Source organism: Vanellus vanellus (genome assembly GCF_965231255.1).
Source record: "Vanellus vanellus genome assembly, chromosome: 2".
Taxonomy (NCBI): Eukaryota; Metazoa; Chordata; class Aves; order Charadriiformes; family Charadriidae; genus Vanellus; species Vanellus vanellus.
In genome coordinates this window covers 1640244-1656934 of record NC_138906.1, presented here as the reverse complement: position 1 = coordinate 1656934, position 16691 = coordinate 1640244, and the positions used below count along the sequence as shown (strand labels likewise).

The following is a 16691-nucleotide window of genomic DNA, read 5'->3' as shown; positions in this document are numbered from 1 at the left end:
TCCCTATTATTCCCTATTATTCCCCAAATACTCCCTATTATCCCCAAATATTCCCCAAATATTCCCTATTATTCCCCAAATATTCCCTATTATCCCCAAATATTCCCCAAATAGTGGCTATTATTCCCAAATACTCCCTATTATCCCCAATATTCCCCCAATATTCCCTATTATTCCCCAAATACTCCCTATTATCCCCAAATATTCCCCAAATATTCCCTATTATCCCCAAATATTCCCTATTATGCACAAATATTCCCCAAACATTGGCTATCATTCCCCCAATCTTCCCTATTATTCCCAAACAGCCCCCCAATATTGGCTATTATTCCCCCGATAGCGCTATTTCCCATCCCTCAGCCCACAGGACAACCCCCCCCCCCCCCTCAAATCCCTCCCTGGGGAGGGAGGAGAGAGAGGGGACATCTCCGGGAGGTCCCCGCGTGCCACCGCCGCCGCCGCCGCCGCCGTCACCTTGCGCGCCAGATGTTTGAAGTCCTCGGTGGTGGTGATGCGCCCCACCTTGCAGTCGGGTTTGCGATAGGGGTTCAGGCACTGCACGATGAACTGCGACATCTGCGGGGAGAGGCCACCCGTGTCCATCGTCCCCCGTCCCCGAGGCGACGCCGTCCCGAGAGGGATCCGACAACCCCCTCCCAAACCCCAATCCCGGCGGTCCCCAAACCCACCGCGGCTCCGAAGGATGCGCACCCCACCCCGGGGGACACCGGCGGCGCCTGCGTGGGGCGGTGAACTCCGACACCCCCCTCCGGTGTCACCTCCTGGGTCATGTCACCGGTGGTGCGGGATGGTGACAATCCGACCGGGAAAACTCACCTCTTTCCGGAACACCTCCTTGCTCTTCTTGGCCAGCTCGCTCGACGTGTCCGCTTCCGCCGTCTTGGGCTTCTTGGAAGACTGGAGAGGGGAAACGACGGGATAATAGACACTGCCCGTCCCCGTCCCCACCCTGGGGACAGCGCTCCGGCCACCCGCCCCTGCCCCACAGCCGGGAGCACGGCGCACGCTTCCCAGCCCGCTCCCGGTGAGATGCCCAGTCCAGTCCCAGTGAGATTCCCAGTCCGGTCCCAGTGAGCTTCCCAGCCCAGTCGCGGTGAAATTCCCAGTCCAGTGAGATTCTCAGTCCCGTCCCAGTGAAATTCCCAGCCCAGTCCCAGTGAGCTTCCCAGCCTGCTCCCAGTGAGCTTCCCAGCCTGCTCCCAGTGAGCTTCCCAGTCCAGTCCCAGTGAGATTCCCAGCCCGGTCCCAGCCTGCTCCCAGTGAGCTTCCCAGCCCAATGCCAGCATGCCCAATTCAGGCACGCTTCCCAGCCTCGTCCCAGTAAGCTTCCCATCCCAGTGCTGGTGCTCTCCCCAGTCCAATCCTGGCAGTCCTGGTGAGCTTCCAGCTCAGTCCCAGTGCATGTCCCAACCTGGTCCTGGTGGGCTTCCCAGCCCAGTGCCAGCACGCTTCCCAGCCCAATACCAACATGCTCCTCACTCCAATCCAGGCACACTTCCCAGTCTGGTCCCAGTGAGCTTCCCAGCCCATTCCCGGCACGCTTCCCAGCCCAGTCCTGGTAAGCTTCCTAGCCCAGTCCCAGTGCACTTCCCAACCCAACCCAGGCATGCTTCCCAGTCTGGTCCTAATGAGCTTCCCAGCCCACCACTGGTACGCTCCCCAGGCTGATCCAGGCACGCTTCCCAGTCTGGTCCCAGCACCCTTCCCAGCCCAATCCCAGCACAATTCCCAGCCTGGTCCCAGCACACCCCCCAGCCCAGTGCCAGCACGCTTCCGAGAATGGTCCCAGCCCCCTTCCCAACCCAATCCCAGTCCACTTCTCAGCCTGGTCCCCGAACACTCCCGAGCCCAGTCCCGGCACGCTTCCCAGTGCATTCCAGCCACGCTGCTGGGCTGGGAGCACAGCGCCCGGGGAGATGCGGGGACCGCTCCTCGCTCTTGTTTTCTTGGGGGAAAAAAAGCTGGAAAAAGGGCGCCAAGTGGTCCTGGGGGGAGTCGGGGGGGGGGGTTGGGGGGGCCGAGCCCCACACTGGGGGTCTTTAGCCAGAGGCGAGGGGGGAGGAAAGCAGAGGTTTTCCCCCTCCCCAATTATTTCAGGCACGTTAAAGCCTAATTACTGACACAAGGATGATTCGCAGGGATGGATCCGGCACGGCTGCGCACCCCGGTTGGGGGGTGGGAGGGACACACTGGCCTAACGCCGCTCCGGGGGCTGTTGGAGCGACGCTCGTTAATTCAGCCCGTTAATCAAAGCCAGGCGCTCGGCGGCGGCAGAACCGACCCCACCGGAGAGGCGTTGCCCGGTGTGCCGGCACGGCGCCGGCCCACGCGCCGAAATCGCTGCATTTACAGCCCGTTATCTTTAGCTACAGCCGATGGCAGAAGGATAAAGTGAATTTTATGGGAATTTCTGGCTGTTCCTCCAATTTAATCCCGCAGTGCTCTATTGTGGGATCCCACTAATCCCTCTCCGTGTTAAGGGAGTGGGAACTGCCCCCGCTGCCTCCCGGCGAGCATCCCCTCGCCGCCGGCTCAACACCCGCCTCCCCATGGACCAACATCTCTCCTCCGGCGCTGGTTTTTGGGAGAGGTTTGGGTTATCCCGCGGGTTATCCCCACTCGGATTTTAAAGACGGCAAGAGCAAAAGGCTTCGTTAAAGGCTTGCGAAGCCGGGGGAGATTTACCTTCTCCTTCTGCTCTTTGAAGGTGTCCTGCTATTTATTTTAATTTTTCCAAAAAAAAAAATGAATTTTTCAAGTATTTCTCGCCGAAAAAAGCAGGAGCCACCCCCATCCTTTTCGAAACTCCGGCTGAAGGGGAAGGGCAGAGCTGCGAAACGGCGTGAGCGAACCGACACGGGACTTAAATCAAGCCCGGATGGGGCAGTTTTTATCACCCAGGGCTGTCCCCGAGCGAGCGGTGGCACGTCCCTGGGCTGGTCCCACATCAAAGCTCGCCGCTTTTTCCCACATCAAAAGGTCGGGAATGGGGAGAAGACGGCTCCCTGCCGGTTCCCGGCGCGGCGGCGGCACCAAAGCTCCGCCACCTCCCGTCACCGACCCCTTCTCCATCGCCGAGCCCCCGGTTCGCCCCCAATTTCTCTTAATTCCCCGAGTCAATGCGCGGAAGGAGTTATTTTCCCCACGGAGCAGTTTGGTAAAAACGGGGTTTTCATTTAGCCCTCAAAGGATGTTATAAATTATCGGCGGTAATTAGCTGAGGTGGAGCCGGAGGATGGGTTTGGAGGAGCTCACGCTGCAAACGCCAAATAAAGATGAGCGTAAATAAATGAGTAAAGAATATAAATGCAAAAAAAAAAAATCAGCCTGGCCTGGCTGGGTTAAACCTGAGGTTAAATGCTCCCGGGATTTGGAATTCCGTCGTCTCCCATCACGACGGCGGGAGGGGGGTGGAAGGGGAAAGCGGCACTTTTTTGGGGAGCGGAGGAGGGAGGAGATGCCAAACCCCTCCGGCTGAGCGCTGAACGCAACGGGTGGGAGAGCCGTGAGCCCACGGAGCCGATGCCAAATCCCGCTCCCCCATGGCCGGAGGACATGGGATGGGCGGGGGGGGGGGGGGGGGAAAAATCAGTGCCAAAAATTTTAGGAGGAGGAGAAATAGAAACTGTATTTCTAAGCTACTACTTGCGGAAAGGCGTTCATTTCTCCTTCTGCTAAAATTAATCTTTATTTTAACATGAAAACCTCCTTGAAGGGCTTTAACCTGCCTTGACGTGACCACGGCGCTTCCTCCATAGCCCCTCCGGCGATCCAAAGCCATGCCGCTCGCCAGGAAAACCCTTAACGCAGGAAAAGCCCCCCTCTCCCCCCCAAAATGGTGCGATTTATATTTCTCAGCCTCAATGTTTTATGCACAAACCCTCCGGAGGAGAGGTGGGGAGGGAGAAGTGGGCAAAGACGCTCTTAGGGGAAAAACCAGCCTGGGATGGGGCGACGGTGGGAGCTGAGCGAGCTGGGAAATCCGGAGCGGGATGCTCTCTGCTCCGGCAGCTTTTCCAAGGGAAAAAGCAGGTTTTAATATGTTCTTTAAAGGGAAATAGCGAGCGCGACTCCGCGCGCCTCTTGCGCCTTTCCATCAAAATCACTATACCGTGCTGTGAGCTCCCGGCAAGCTCACCCTCCCCCCCCCCCCCCAACCCCGGCTGACATCAGCCACGGCGACGCCGGCCACGCCGGAGCTTTGAGGGTATCAAGAAGGGAACAGATGATGCTCAGAAGCGTGTTGGACACGCTCCGGAGGAAATAAAATACGCCGGTGGCTGCCGTCGCAAGCGTCTGGCCGGGGCGAGCGGTGCCCCGCGGCCAGGGAACAGCAGGAATAGCAGCGGCAGCTGTCGGGACGGCCGGAGGCGCGATGCCGGTGGGCTTAATCCCTCTTGGAAAAGGTACGGGGCGGGGAGGAGGAGGGCAAAAAAAAAAAAATCCAAGGAATGCGGTTGCAATTTGAGGGTGGAAAGCATCCTTTTACGGAGGCGGCGAGCGAGCTGCGACCACGTGGGAATTCAATGTTATTTCCACGAGCGGGAAAAACCCGACCTTCGGGCGATCCGGGCCGAGAAGGGAAAGATTTAAAGCTCTGAAGTGAGTAAGAAGCACATCGCCGTGAGGTCAGCCAACGCCGCGCGGCCCGTGGTAATTTAGGAACGAGGTATCGACGGCTTCAGAGAAGTTTTGCACCTGAAAATAGGGATTTGGGGGGTTGAGCGAGCAGCGAAAACTCCGGGCAGAAGCAGCCAGCTCACATCTGCCCCGAGGAAAAGCCCTTCGAGCATCGTCCCAGTCCTCAGCACTGTTTTTATCCCACCGGTTTGGAATCTGGCGGGTAAACGCCCGCCCGTATTTACAGAAGCATCTTTCCTCGCCGCTCCCTCTGCAGTGGCAGGCACTGCCCAAAACCCTTCGGAAGTCCGTAGGAAAATGACTCCCAAGCTGCAAAGCTCCGGCACAATTCAATTTTCTCTCTCAGAAGAGCCCCAATCTTCTTCTCAGCGCCTTGATCTCGCCACAGGGATGTTCCCCAGTACCTCCAGGCTGGTTCCACAGCGTTCAACTTTCGCTCGTACAGCTGGAGAGGCAAATCCCTCCATGGGGATGCAATTTAGGGCTATTCCAGATTAATAAAACCTCGCCTTAAAGCCAAAAATGAAGGTCTGTTTGATAAATAGGTTCTCGTGGCTCGCTCTGCACGCCCATGTCCTTCAACAGCAATTTGCAACCGAACCCAGGAACAACGGGCAAGTGCAGATAAACTGGGAGGGACCCGAAGCAAGCACAGGGAAAATCCTTCCCATGGAAGGGAAAAGCGCTGTTGAAAACAGGTGAATTAGGAATCATAGAATCATAGACTGGTTTAGGTTGGGAGGGACCTTGAAGATCATCTCATTCCAACCCCCCTGCCCTGGGCAGGGACACCTCCCACCAGCCCAGGTTGCTCCAAGCCCCGTCCAACCCGGCCTTGAACACCTCCAGGGATGGGGCAGCCACATCTTCTTGGGGCACCCTGCGCCAGGGGCTCACCACCCGCACAGGGAAAAATTTCTTCCTAATAACTCATCTCAATCTCCCCTCCTTCAGTGTAAAACCATTCCACCTCATCCCATGGCTCCCCTCCATGATCCAGAGTCCCCCCCCAGCTCTCCTGGAGCCCCTTTAGGCACTGGAAGGGGCTCTTAGGTCTCCCCGGAGCTTTCTCTTCTCCAGGCTGACCCCCCCCCCCCAACTCTCCCAGCCTGTCCTCCCAGCAGAGGGGCTCCAGCCTTCCCAGCAGCTCCGTGGCCTCTTCTGGCCCCACTCCACCAGGTCCATGTCTTTCCTATGTTGGGGGTTCCAGAGCTGGAGGCAGTACTCCAGGTGGGGTCTCCCCAGAGCAGAGTAGAGGAGCAGAATATCTGTTGTTCTTCCAGCCTGAGTCATCCGGAGAGTTCATAAAGCTGCATGAGCTGTTTTTAACGCTTTCGCTGAGCACAACAAAGTGAGGAATCGGTCAGAGCAGCGCAGCGCAAGGTCACCGCACGCTACCGAACCCAAAGCTCACCGATGGTATCCAGCAATTTGCAGCGATCCCGGGACATTCCCGTGTTTATGCATCCTCCCAGTGCCGTGACTATTTGTTCCTTTGCCCGCTGAGGTCCCCCGAAGCACAAGGGATGCCGACAGGGTAACGTGCGATGCCGACCCAGGGACAAAAATCATCTTAAAGGCTTTTCTGGATTCCTCTGCTGAAGTAAAAGGCTCCTCAGCCTCATTTTCTAATTAACTTTTTTACAGGGAGATAAATATTTGCAAATAATGTAGTTTAAGTGAACCCTCCAGGAATTCCAACTGAAGTACTCCGAGGCCTTACAGGGATTAACCCTTAGGATCCTGGCAGCACATGGGAAAGGCGATGGCAGCGGAGCAGGAGATGTTCCTGGGAGCTGTAGGACGGACGGCGCCTTCAGTACCTACAGCAAAATCAGCCCCAGGTCTGCAGGTATCACCCCGAGAGTTATAATGCAACAAACCTTTCTTTCCACGGCTCTTCTCTCTTCTTTTTAGGGAATCAGAAAGGTATTTAGGCTGATTTATCTACAGGGGCTCAGGAAGCGCTGCTCAGACTCTGCCCTCGCTGCTTCGCGAGGGCTGGAAACACGCACCGATGGCAGACGCGTCCTCCAAGGAGGCCACACTACCAAGCGCTGGGGTAGATGTGGCCACAGAGGGACCTAACTGGAAATCAAGCCCCATTTGGAGAGCAGCTCCATCCTCTCAGGTGTTACCTTTGCCAGCAGGAGGGATGGAGATGCTGCAGCACCCACCAGGAAAGCACAAAGACGGTGGTGGAAGCAACAGAGCTCCCACCTCCTCTGTTTCTGCTGCTGCACCATTAGTTTTTCCCATATTAACGTTATCCCCTCCGCAATGCCCCTTTTTTTGGCCGGTTATAAGGTCATCTCCGCACACGAGGTTGTAGGGACGCTTGGCAACCAGGGCAAGACATCAGCCGCCCCCCCCAGGGAAGTCCTGCGTTCACCAGAGCTGCGGTCAGCACAGCCCAAGAGGTGAGCACCGGGGTCTTTACCAAACCAGCACCCAGAAGGACGAGGAGGTCAGAGCACCCCAAAAATCTCTGCTCGACTCTTTGTCACCAGGGCAAAACCCCGCAGCAACCAGGGGAAGCTGCTCTTCAGCGGCTACCGGGCAGCGCGGCATGTTTCATCACGTATTTCAAAACAACTTAACTCCGTTAATCCTCTACCCCTATTTTAAAGCACAAAAAACCAGTGGCCCCATGGTCAAACGAGCCACTACGGCGTATCTCGGGCCACTTCTGTCCCTCTGTCATCCCCGCAAGTCCGTACCGACCTCAACACCAGCCCCAGCGTTCGCTGCTCCTGCTCCACAGGACAGGATTATCTCCGCCGACTGTCAAAGAGACGTTAATGCCGAGTTTCCCTCGCTGACCCCCGCGCTTACCTTCATGGGGTTTTCATCGTACGTTGGGGTCCCGAGGTCCATTTCAGCTTCGTGTTCAAGGCTGGCGTCGTCCCCTGGGCTGTCCCAGGTAGGAGGGTCCCACTGGGTTTGCCTGGAGGAAGACAGACAAGACAGACCGACCACCGTCACCCTCTTAAAAGTAATTGGTACCTGCTTATTGTTTGTCCCATCAACTGGGACATCTTGTCTCCATCAGTCATCGAAACTCTTAACACGGGTGCAAGACATGGCCTTGTCTTGCTCTTAATGATGAGTTCCAAGTACGCTGCTAAGTTGGAGAAGGATAAAGTCAAGGAAGAAGAATTTAAAAAAGAGAATTTCCATGATTTTTTATCACTGGTGACACTCAACATGGGATCAAAGGAAGTTCGTCACAGGCATGAAATAAAGAAGGTCGGTGATTCTGGCGTGGAAAGATGGGAGACAGACCGAGGGGAAAGCAATGCTTCCCGCAGAGCAAGGGTCAGCCCCTGGCAAGCCAAGTGTTCAGCACAGCAGGATGCCCGTGAGCCAGTAACGTGCCCTGGTGGCCAAGAAGGCCAACAACATCCTGGGGGGCATCAAGCAGAGTGTGGCCAGCAGGTGGAGGGAGGTCAACCTCCCCCTCTGCTCTGCCCTGGGGAGGCCACATCTGGAGCACTGTGTCCAGTTCTGGGCTCCCCAGTTCAAGAAAGACAGGGTTCTGCTGGAGAGGGTCCAGCAAAGGGCTACGGAGATGATGGGGGGACTGGAGCATCTTTCTGATGAGGAAAGGCTGAGGGACGTGGGGCTTTTTAGTCTGGAGAAGAGAAGACTGAGGGGGGATCTTATCAATGCTCATAACTCCTTAAAGGGAGGGTGCCGGGGGATGGGAACAGTCTTTTTCCAGTGGTGCCCAGTGACAGGACAAGAGGGAACAGGCACAAACTTGACCATAGGAAGTTCCATCTCAACCTGAGGAGGGACTGGGAGCTGCCCAGAGAGGTGGGGGAGTCTCCCACTCTGGAGCCATTCCAAACCCGCCTGGACGTGTCCTGTGCCACTGCTGGAGGTGCCCCTGCTCTGGCGGGGGGTGGGACTGGGGGAGCTCCAGAGAGCATTCTGTGATTCTGTGAAAGGACCCAGACCAAAGGTCTTGAGAAAGGCCACGGGAATGAGCAGGAGCTTTGAAAGCTCCTGATGGGCGGATGCCACGAAGTTCATCCATACGCTGGAAGAGGCTGAACACAGGGCTAAGAGCTCTCCTTCGCTCACTGCACACGGGAAGCACCATTTTGGCAGAAACATCTCGGCTGAGATGGAAGATGCCATCAGAGCCTGCTTGGGCTCGTCAGGCCAACGAGTGGGGATGAGTCCCACCATGCTCAAACCAGGGAAGGATGGGGTCTGGAGTTCCTCAAGGTGGGAAGAGGGGAACAGGCAGCCGGTGGCATCCGAGGGCAAACGCAGGACAGTGGAAAACCACAGACCAGGGGAAGAAGACAACCAGGAGAAACGGGGGCCAGCAGGACGGACCTCTGTCTTTGCAGGACTCGGGTGAGTATGGGATTCTCCATCAGGTGAGAGGACTCACTCACATAAACAAGGGGGTGCAAAGGACAGATCTCCAGACCTCGTTAGGTTTGGAGGTGAGCTAACGCAGCAACTATCTTCCATCCCTAGACCACGTGAAGCCAGGATGGGCGCTCCTCAGCCCAATACAAAGAAATCCCAAAAGCCTCCAAAAAGAAGGTTCGGACACTGGTCCAAAAAGGACACTGGTTCGAGTTTCTCGAGGTTTCTGACCCACTTCAGGGCTTTTTCTTTTCAGCACATGCTGGGGGGAAGCTTGAGAGTCTTATATCAACGAGCCCCGACGTGCTTCATCACGCTACTTAATTCTCCAGATGCTGCTGAATATCCCTGACCTTGGACCACTATTAATTTAATTGGTAATCAGAATGAAATATTAAAATAAGAAAGCATATCAACAAGGAAGATTTCCTTTCCTCTACTGGCCTTGTCCGTAGATGTACAGTTAAAAGAAGGACTGAAAGAAATCTTCCAGCACGCGTTCCCTGAAAAAGTTCAAGATTAATTATATCCAATTAGCGGATTCTCGTGGAGCTGCAGAAGATGCACGGAGGAGGCACTCCTCGCCAAGGGAGGACGGCTCAGTTGGGTCTCCTCATCTCGTCACAAGGCTTCCATGCAACGGCCCAAATCACAAATTGCTGCTCGACTGTTTGCTTTTTCTTCCTGGGGTTTGAAGGTCTCCTGCTCCACTGTCGGTGCACCTCTCGATATGCAAGGTAGCAGGAAGGAGTCCAAACAGGAGATCGAAAAGCTCAATTGATGCACGGAAACGTGTGCAAGTAACAATAACTGACACAAAGACAGTCAGGACAACAATCCATACTCAGGATTAACTCCTTACAGAGGTGGATCTCCATACAGACCTCATGTGGAGTTTGAAATTCAAAAAAAAAAAAACAACTTTCCAGAAGTCTAAAATTCCTGATACTCATTTTAGTTAAGTTCATAGGTATTGATCCAAACACCTGGTACCTTCCAAAACTGATCGCCTTGGGGAAAACACTGGGAAACTATTTCTCGCTCCAGAACAGAGCGGAGGCATGAAGATGGAAAAAATGAGGGTGAGGAAACAAACCCTTTGATGCCACATGCCACGGGTCACAGCTGATCCCTGAGCCACCAAAGACCTCCTGTTCATGTGGCATACCCACCACAACACTCGCACACGTGTCAAAGCCTCCAGAGACCGGGGTTATTCGCCTGGAACCTCTGCCAGAGCCGCACGGGTGTTTCAGAGCACGAGGAGCGGACAAGGTCTCTCTCTGCCCGGTAATCCTGGTGCCGTTTCAGCACCACGTGGGGCACGGCGTGTTCCGGCAGAGTGATGGGAACCAAAGATGATGTCAAAAGAACTAAATTGAACTCAACCGAGACACTGGGGAGAAAGATGTTGCTTTGATGGGACTTTTTTCTTGCAATGAGATGTCAGAAGTGGAGCTCCTCATCACCACGTTATCACACCGGGTTACAACTCCATGCACGGCTGAAGTCGTCGTTTGAGAAGAAATCATTTGCCATCATCACGTTGCTGCTCGCAGAAAATGGGGCTCCATTCCCAGGCCACATATATGGGAGTGAAGGAAAGGTTTTGAGCAATCTCAGCCTCCCACCCACCCGGCTAACGAGCAGCGCTCTGCTGAGTATGGGGCTTTGCGGTGCCTAACGAGACACCAAGGGCTGAACATCCATTTCTTTTCCACCCAATTCCTTCGCTTGAGCCATCAAACTCCAGCCCCAAAGGAGCCATCACGTTCACCTCGTTATCACGCCCACCTCGTTATCACGCTCACCTCATTATCACGCTCACCTCATTATCACGCTCACCTTGTTACCACATGGTAGTAGTAGATCTTCCCCTCTGGATCTCGGGCTGTTTTCCAGTTGGGTGGGAGGACAATCGTTTTGGGTTTTGGAGGGGATGGTGGAGGCAAGTCCAGGAGGTTGTTGGTCACCACAAGCTCTGGCTGAAAACAGCACAAAAGGGGTGAAGAGAAAAGACGTTGAGTGGCTGTGAGGGTGGTCAGAGCAGCCCTGACAGCTCTTTCCCCCACAACAAAGACTTTGTTGAAGGTCAAACTTAAAAAAAAAGACATTAGTGTTGGCCCAATAAGTAGAGAGGATAGTATCTTTCCCTAGTTCATCATGAAATATCTCAAGCACCCACTCAACCATGTCCTGAGCTTGTAATACAGCCACTTTGCCACCTGTGCTCTTAAACCCTCCGTGGTGGCCGCCAAAACTGTCGTTTCTCATGGAGGGGCTTCAGCGGTCAAAGCAGCTCATGGAGCTTCCATGTGCCCACCCACACACAGCCTTCTCAGATGTGCTGGTAGAAAGCCCGAACATGACAGGATCTGGGCTCAAAACCCCCAAATATGTGTCTGATGAGCACATCCAAGCTGGACAGCCACATCCCGAAGGGTGCCAGCGTGCTGCAGCACGGGGAACTTCTCCGGCTGGTACCACCACCGCTTTCACAGCATCCAGAAGCCACGGGAATCCCGCAAAACCCAAAGCAGATGTAGACAAACACTCCCCAATCCTTCTGCCCCACCAAGCCTTACCTGCTGGATGGGTTGAGGCTGTCCGGCTGCGACGATGGTGGTTACCGCTGTAGGTGGCTGCACTATGACTCCCTGCGGATGAGCCGTGTAAATCTGCTGGCCCTGGATGTACTGGAGACCTGGCTGGGCGTAACTCTGCAACGGAGCACAGGGAATCACAAATCAGCTTGCTTTAGCAAAAAAACCCTTCACTGGAGGACACAGTACAGCTTCCCTTACTGGGAATAGAGTAGCGGAGGCAAGAAGAGGATAATAGTCCTCGAGGATTAGTTGAACATGACGTCCAAACCAAAAAGCAATAACCAGTGATCGAGGCGGGGTTCCAGCAAATGAACTTCATATACAATTGGCCTATTTGCTATCCCAGGAGTCGCACAATTGCCTACGTCTTGCTTTTAGGAAGAACCAGGCATCAGCATGGTGCTGAGCGCCGATACCCACGTTAGTGAAGACAACGCACAAGGAGAAAGCGCTTTAGCAGAGTCATTTGGAGCTCCAGGCTGAACCTGATGGAAGGGGGACATGTAATTCAGAGGAAACAGATCAAGAAGGTTGATCTGTTGGGTTTTTTGTTTGGTTTAAGTCATGCAAGAGCTGGTAGCTCCAGACTCTGCTTCCAAAAGTCAACGGAAGGAGAGCTCGCGCCTCCACATTTAACTGCTTACTTGGCCAGTGACGGTGAAGCTCTTACCCAGAAATATCCCTTCACCAGAATCAACGATCAAAAAAACCAACGTAACTTTTATAAACGGGTTAAAAAAGATCTCTGCAAGCTGTAACCTCCTGCTTGGCCCCAACGACTACAGTATATGGCGTTCGTACATGGAAAATACCGCGCCTAAATGCGCTTTTCTCAGATTCTTGGATGCAAGATAGGATGCTCTAATACGAAGAGCACTAGCAAAGAATGAGCAAATAAAGCATTTTTGCAGGCTAGTACCCTTCATTTTGCACGTTTTTCACGTCACGCCTCGTCTGAAATGGTAATTACCTGTACAATCGGTGGGGTCGTCTGCGAGTAGGGGGATGTCACACCATAAACGGTCTGACAGGTCTGTCCTTGGTAATATATGGCTGGTTGGGACTGGGCTGGCGAGTACTGCTGTTGTACAGCTACAGTCTGCTGGCTGGAATCCCAAACCCCGTAGCTCTGGCTCTGCACCGGTCCCGGCGTAGCCACGGGCAGGACGGCCACGTTGGGTTCTTGATGGACCACGGTGTCGCTTTGTGCTACATACTGCGGAGTTGTGACCTCCATCGTCGTTGCTACATGTTGGACTACTGGTACCGGCTGAGGAGTCGTTAGAGTTGGTTCCACCGTGTGCCCAACCAAAGTCTGCGGGTGCTCGTACGCCGCCGGCGAGCACATGGAATCCATGGTGGGCGTGGGCAGCAGCACCTTGCCAGCGTTGGGGTTGCTGGGGTCTACGTAGGCTTGCATGGGGTAGCCAGGCGGGTAGCCGATAAAGCTGTGGTGGGGCGTGCCGTAGCCCATGGAGTCGTAGGGCAGGGGGGATGTCATCCCCAGGTTTTGCAGTTGCTGTTGTTGCTTTTGGGCTTCCCGCTGGGCGACCTCCTGCTCGAACAGCTTCCTGCGCTCCTCCGTAGACAGCTTGTTGCGATCCTTAAGCCGGACTTTCTTCTTCGAAGACGCTGGCGTGTCATACCTGAGAGAGAAAGAAAAGAAAAGGCTTTGTGAGACCTCAGAAACCTTTAGGTCCAGGATTCCAGCAGCAAAAGGACCACCACCAACAGCATGCAGTGGCCCAAAAGCCCAACAGCAGCATCAGTTCCTAAAAACATTCAAGTGACCAACTGTGGCAACTCCTAGAGAGGAGAAACCCCCACTGGTCCTGCTCATCCACGAGCAAGGAGACAGGGCAGAGGATGAGCTACGCAGTCCCATGGAATTTACCAACTTTGGTTCAACGCTGGAGCTAATGGAGATGCAAAGATGCAGCAGAAATACTCCACAGGACCTTCCAGGCAGCACCGCAATATCTGGAAAGGGGAGGCAGCAACTCCAGGGCCAACAGGGAACCCAAGGAGAGGGCAGAATAAGCATGGTGCCCCCCAGAACAGGTTTCCCAAAGCAGGACCAACGAAGAAAGGTTTTGGAAGAGGCCCTCCAAACAGAAGGCGCAGCTCACACCACAGCATCTTCACCCCCGAAGACCAGGGCAGCTCAGCGATGGGGAAAGCGCCCCATCTTTCTTCTCTAAGGACCCCCCCCCCAGCGCTGGAGCTGCAGACACTGCGCGTCTGCAGACACGACGAAGACCAAGCGAATTACAAACAGCACGTTTCTGTTTAGAGTTATGCTATTTACTAGACCACAGATTCAGCTTAAAAAATAATAGAAGTGTGGATGGATTTTTTTAATTCTTTTTTTTTTTTTTTTACGAATAAGAATTTTCATCCCGAGACGCAGAGCAGCTGGAGGGATTTTTCCAAGGAGTTAAAGCAGAAAAAATAAAAAGCCTAAGGACTTTGATCAGACCTCAGCCATGGAAAATTTCAGATCAAAGGTGGATATTTTGAGAAGTTATGAGTGTGGTAAAACAGGGATCACAAGCAAAAATGCTTTGCAGCCCTAATATAATGGATTCTACAAAGCATCCAGTATATCCTCTATATACTCACTTCATGTTCATGCGTTCCATTTACATATCAAAAGCACATTGCTACCAACAGATACGCTTAAGACGTTCCCTCACATTCCCAGAGTAGCTGCGAGGATCTGTTAATGCAAACCTTATTGACATGAAGAGTTCCATTGCAATAATTAAAGGCTTTCCTGGCACCGCCTGGAGAGTTTACACGAGAGGCAGCCGGCGTGAAGGGACGGGCGGGAGAAAACCGAAGGCTTAGCGCAGAGGAAGCCAGAGATGCTCTTCGCTTTGCTCAGCTCCTCTCCCTGCTTATTTTTATTATTTTGTCTTGTTAAATCCTTCGTATAACAAAGGGGGACAGTCGGAGCGGGGAGAGCATCCCCACAAAAGGACGCCGGCAACTCAGTCCTCCTGGTGAGCACCACTCACCAACGAGGACACAGAATCCCAGAATCCCAGACTGGTGAGGGTTGGAAGGGCCCTCTGGAGCTCCCCCAGTCCCACCCCCCGCCAGAGCAGGGGCACCTCCAGCAGTGGCACAGGACACGTCCAGGCGGGTTTGGAATGGCTCCAGAGTGGGAGACTCCCCCACCTCTCTGGGCAGCTGTGCCAGTGCTCTGCCACCCGCACAGCAAAGAAGTTCCTCCTCAGGTTTAGACGGAACTTCCTATGGTCAAGTTTGTGCCCGTTCCCTCTTGTCCTGTCACTGGGCACCACTGGAAAAAGACTCTTCCCATCCCCCTGGCACCCTCCCTTTAAGGAGTTACAGGCGTTGAGAAGATCCCCCCTCAGTCTTCTCTTCTTCTTCTTCTGGTTGTGAGACCCCACCTGGAGTACTGCATCCAGCTCTGGAGTCCCCAACATAAGAAGGACATGGACCTGATGGAGCACATCCAGAGGAGAGCCACGAGGATGATCCGAGGGCTGGAGCACCTCTCCTATGAGGAGAGGCGGAGAGAGTTGGGGCTGTTCAGCCTGGAGAGGAGAAGGCTCCGGGGAGATCTTATTGCGGCCTTCCAGTGCCTAAAGGGGGCCTACAGGAGAGCCGGGGAGGGACTTTTTACAAGGGCATGGAGTGATAGGACGAGGGGGAATGGCTTTAAACTGGAAGAGGGCAGGTTCAGATTGAACATTAGGAAGAAGTTTTTCACTGTGAGGGTGGTGAGGCACTGGCACAGGTTGCCCAGAGAGGTTGTTGAGGCCCCATCCCTGGAGGTGTTCAAGGCCAGGCTGGACATGGCCTTGGGCAACCTGGGCTGGTGGGAGGTGTCCCTGCCTATGGCAGGGGGGTTGGAACTCGATGATCTTCAAGGTCCTTTCCAACCTAAACCATTCTGTGATTCTATGATTCTCCAGACTAAAAAGCCCCACGTCCCTCAGCCTTTTCTCATCAGAGAGATGCTCCAGTCCCCTCATCATCTCCGTAGCCCTTTGCTGGACCCTCTCCAGCAGTTCCCTGTCCTTCTTGACCCGGGGAGCCCCGAACTGGACACATTGCTCCAGATGTGGCCTCCCCAGGGCAGAGCAGAGGGGGAAGATGACCTCCCTCCACCTGCTGGCCACACTCTTCTTGATGCCCCCCAGGATGCCACTGGCCGCCTTGGCCACCAGTGCACATTGATGGCTCGTGGAACATGGACACAGCTGCAGGAGAGAAGAGCCCAAGCAGGCGACTCCTCCCCCCCAAAAGAGTTTGTTCTACTTAAAATAACACAAAAAAAACCCACTATTTATTCCATCCTTCTTCATATCTCTTGACAGACCGCCGTTAACTCAGCTCCACTTCCACCCCCAGGCCTCGGAGATGTTTCCATCCTCCAAACGGCTAATTACAAGAGTATAGATTTACATTATGGTATTCTAGATTTACGTCTTTTTTTTTTATCCAGATGTTTTAAAGTTTCTCAGCACAGCTCGATACGAGGACAAAAGTTTCCTCGTCTGGCTGACTCACCAGTAATTGTTCCCTAATTACTAAGCGGCTTTAGATCCTATTTAAGAGGGACAACAGAAAACTGACTTCTTTAAAGGAAATTCCTTGGTATTTTTACTGCCTTTAGCATGAACTGAAGTCTCCCTGAAATGCAAGGCGTATAATATTTTCCTTCTCTTAATTAAGAAGCAGCTTTCGAGGGAGGAAGATGGGTATGTGGTAACAAGCAGCCGCTGACTGACATGTCGCCTCGGACCAGCCCTGCCACCACCATCGCCGCTATCGCCCCTCCAGCCACGGCAGGGTTCGGCTGTGCCCGGCCGCACGCTCGCAGGGCGCTTGGGAATGATCCTGGGAGCCGGCGCAGGCTCGGGCGCTCTAAAAGCGACGGTCTGAGTCTATAGGGAAAGGAAAAGGCAGCTTTGGGTGGCTGCCGGGGTCGTTGCACTGGTCAAATTCTCGCTTAAAAATCTGGGAGAACAGCTAAAAATTAATATTGTCTCTTTCTGC

The 16691-nt window shown here is 54.0% G+C and overlaps 1 protein-coding gene across 1 annotated transcript in view; it reads right to left on the bottom strand.

The window, feature by feature from the left end:
- The window catches only part of SETD2 (SET domain containing 2, histone lysine methyltransferase), a gene marked incomplete at its 5' end in the record, with an annotated part of 67385 nt that overhangs the window by 3450 nt on the left and 47244 nt on the right, over nucleotides 1-16691 (bottom strand). Inside the window, 6 exons of the mRNA XM_082499646.1 lie at nucleotides 475-576; nucleotides 838-918; nucleotides 7498-7609; nucleotides 10897-11036; nucleotides 11637-11771; nucleotides 12628-13303. Of these exons, the coding sequence (XP_082355772.1) occupies nucleotides 475-576; nucleotides 838-918; nucleotides 7498-7609; nucleotides 10897-11036; nucleotides 11637-11771; nucleotides 12628-13303 (1246 nt within the window). The remainder of the gene's footprint in view (nucleotides 1-474; nucleotides 577-837; nucleotides 919-7497; nucleotides 7610-10896; nucleotides 11037-11636; nucleotides 11772-12627; nucleotides 13304-16691) is intronic.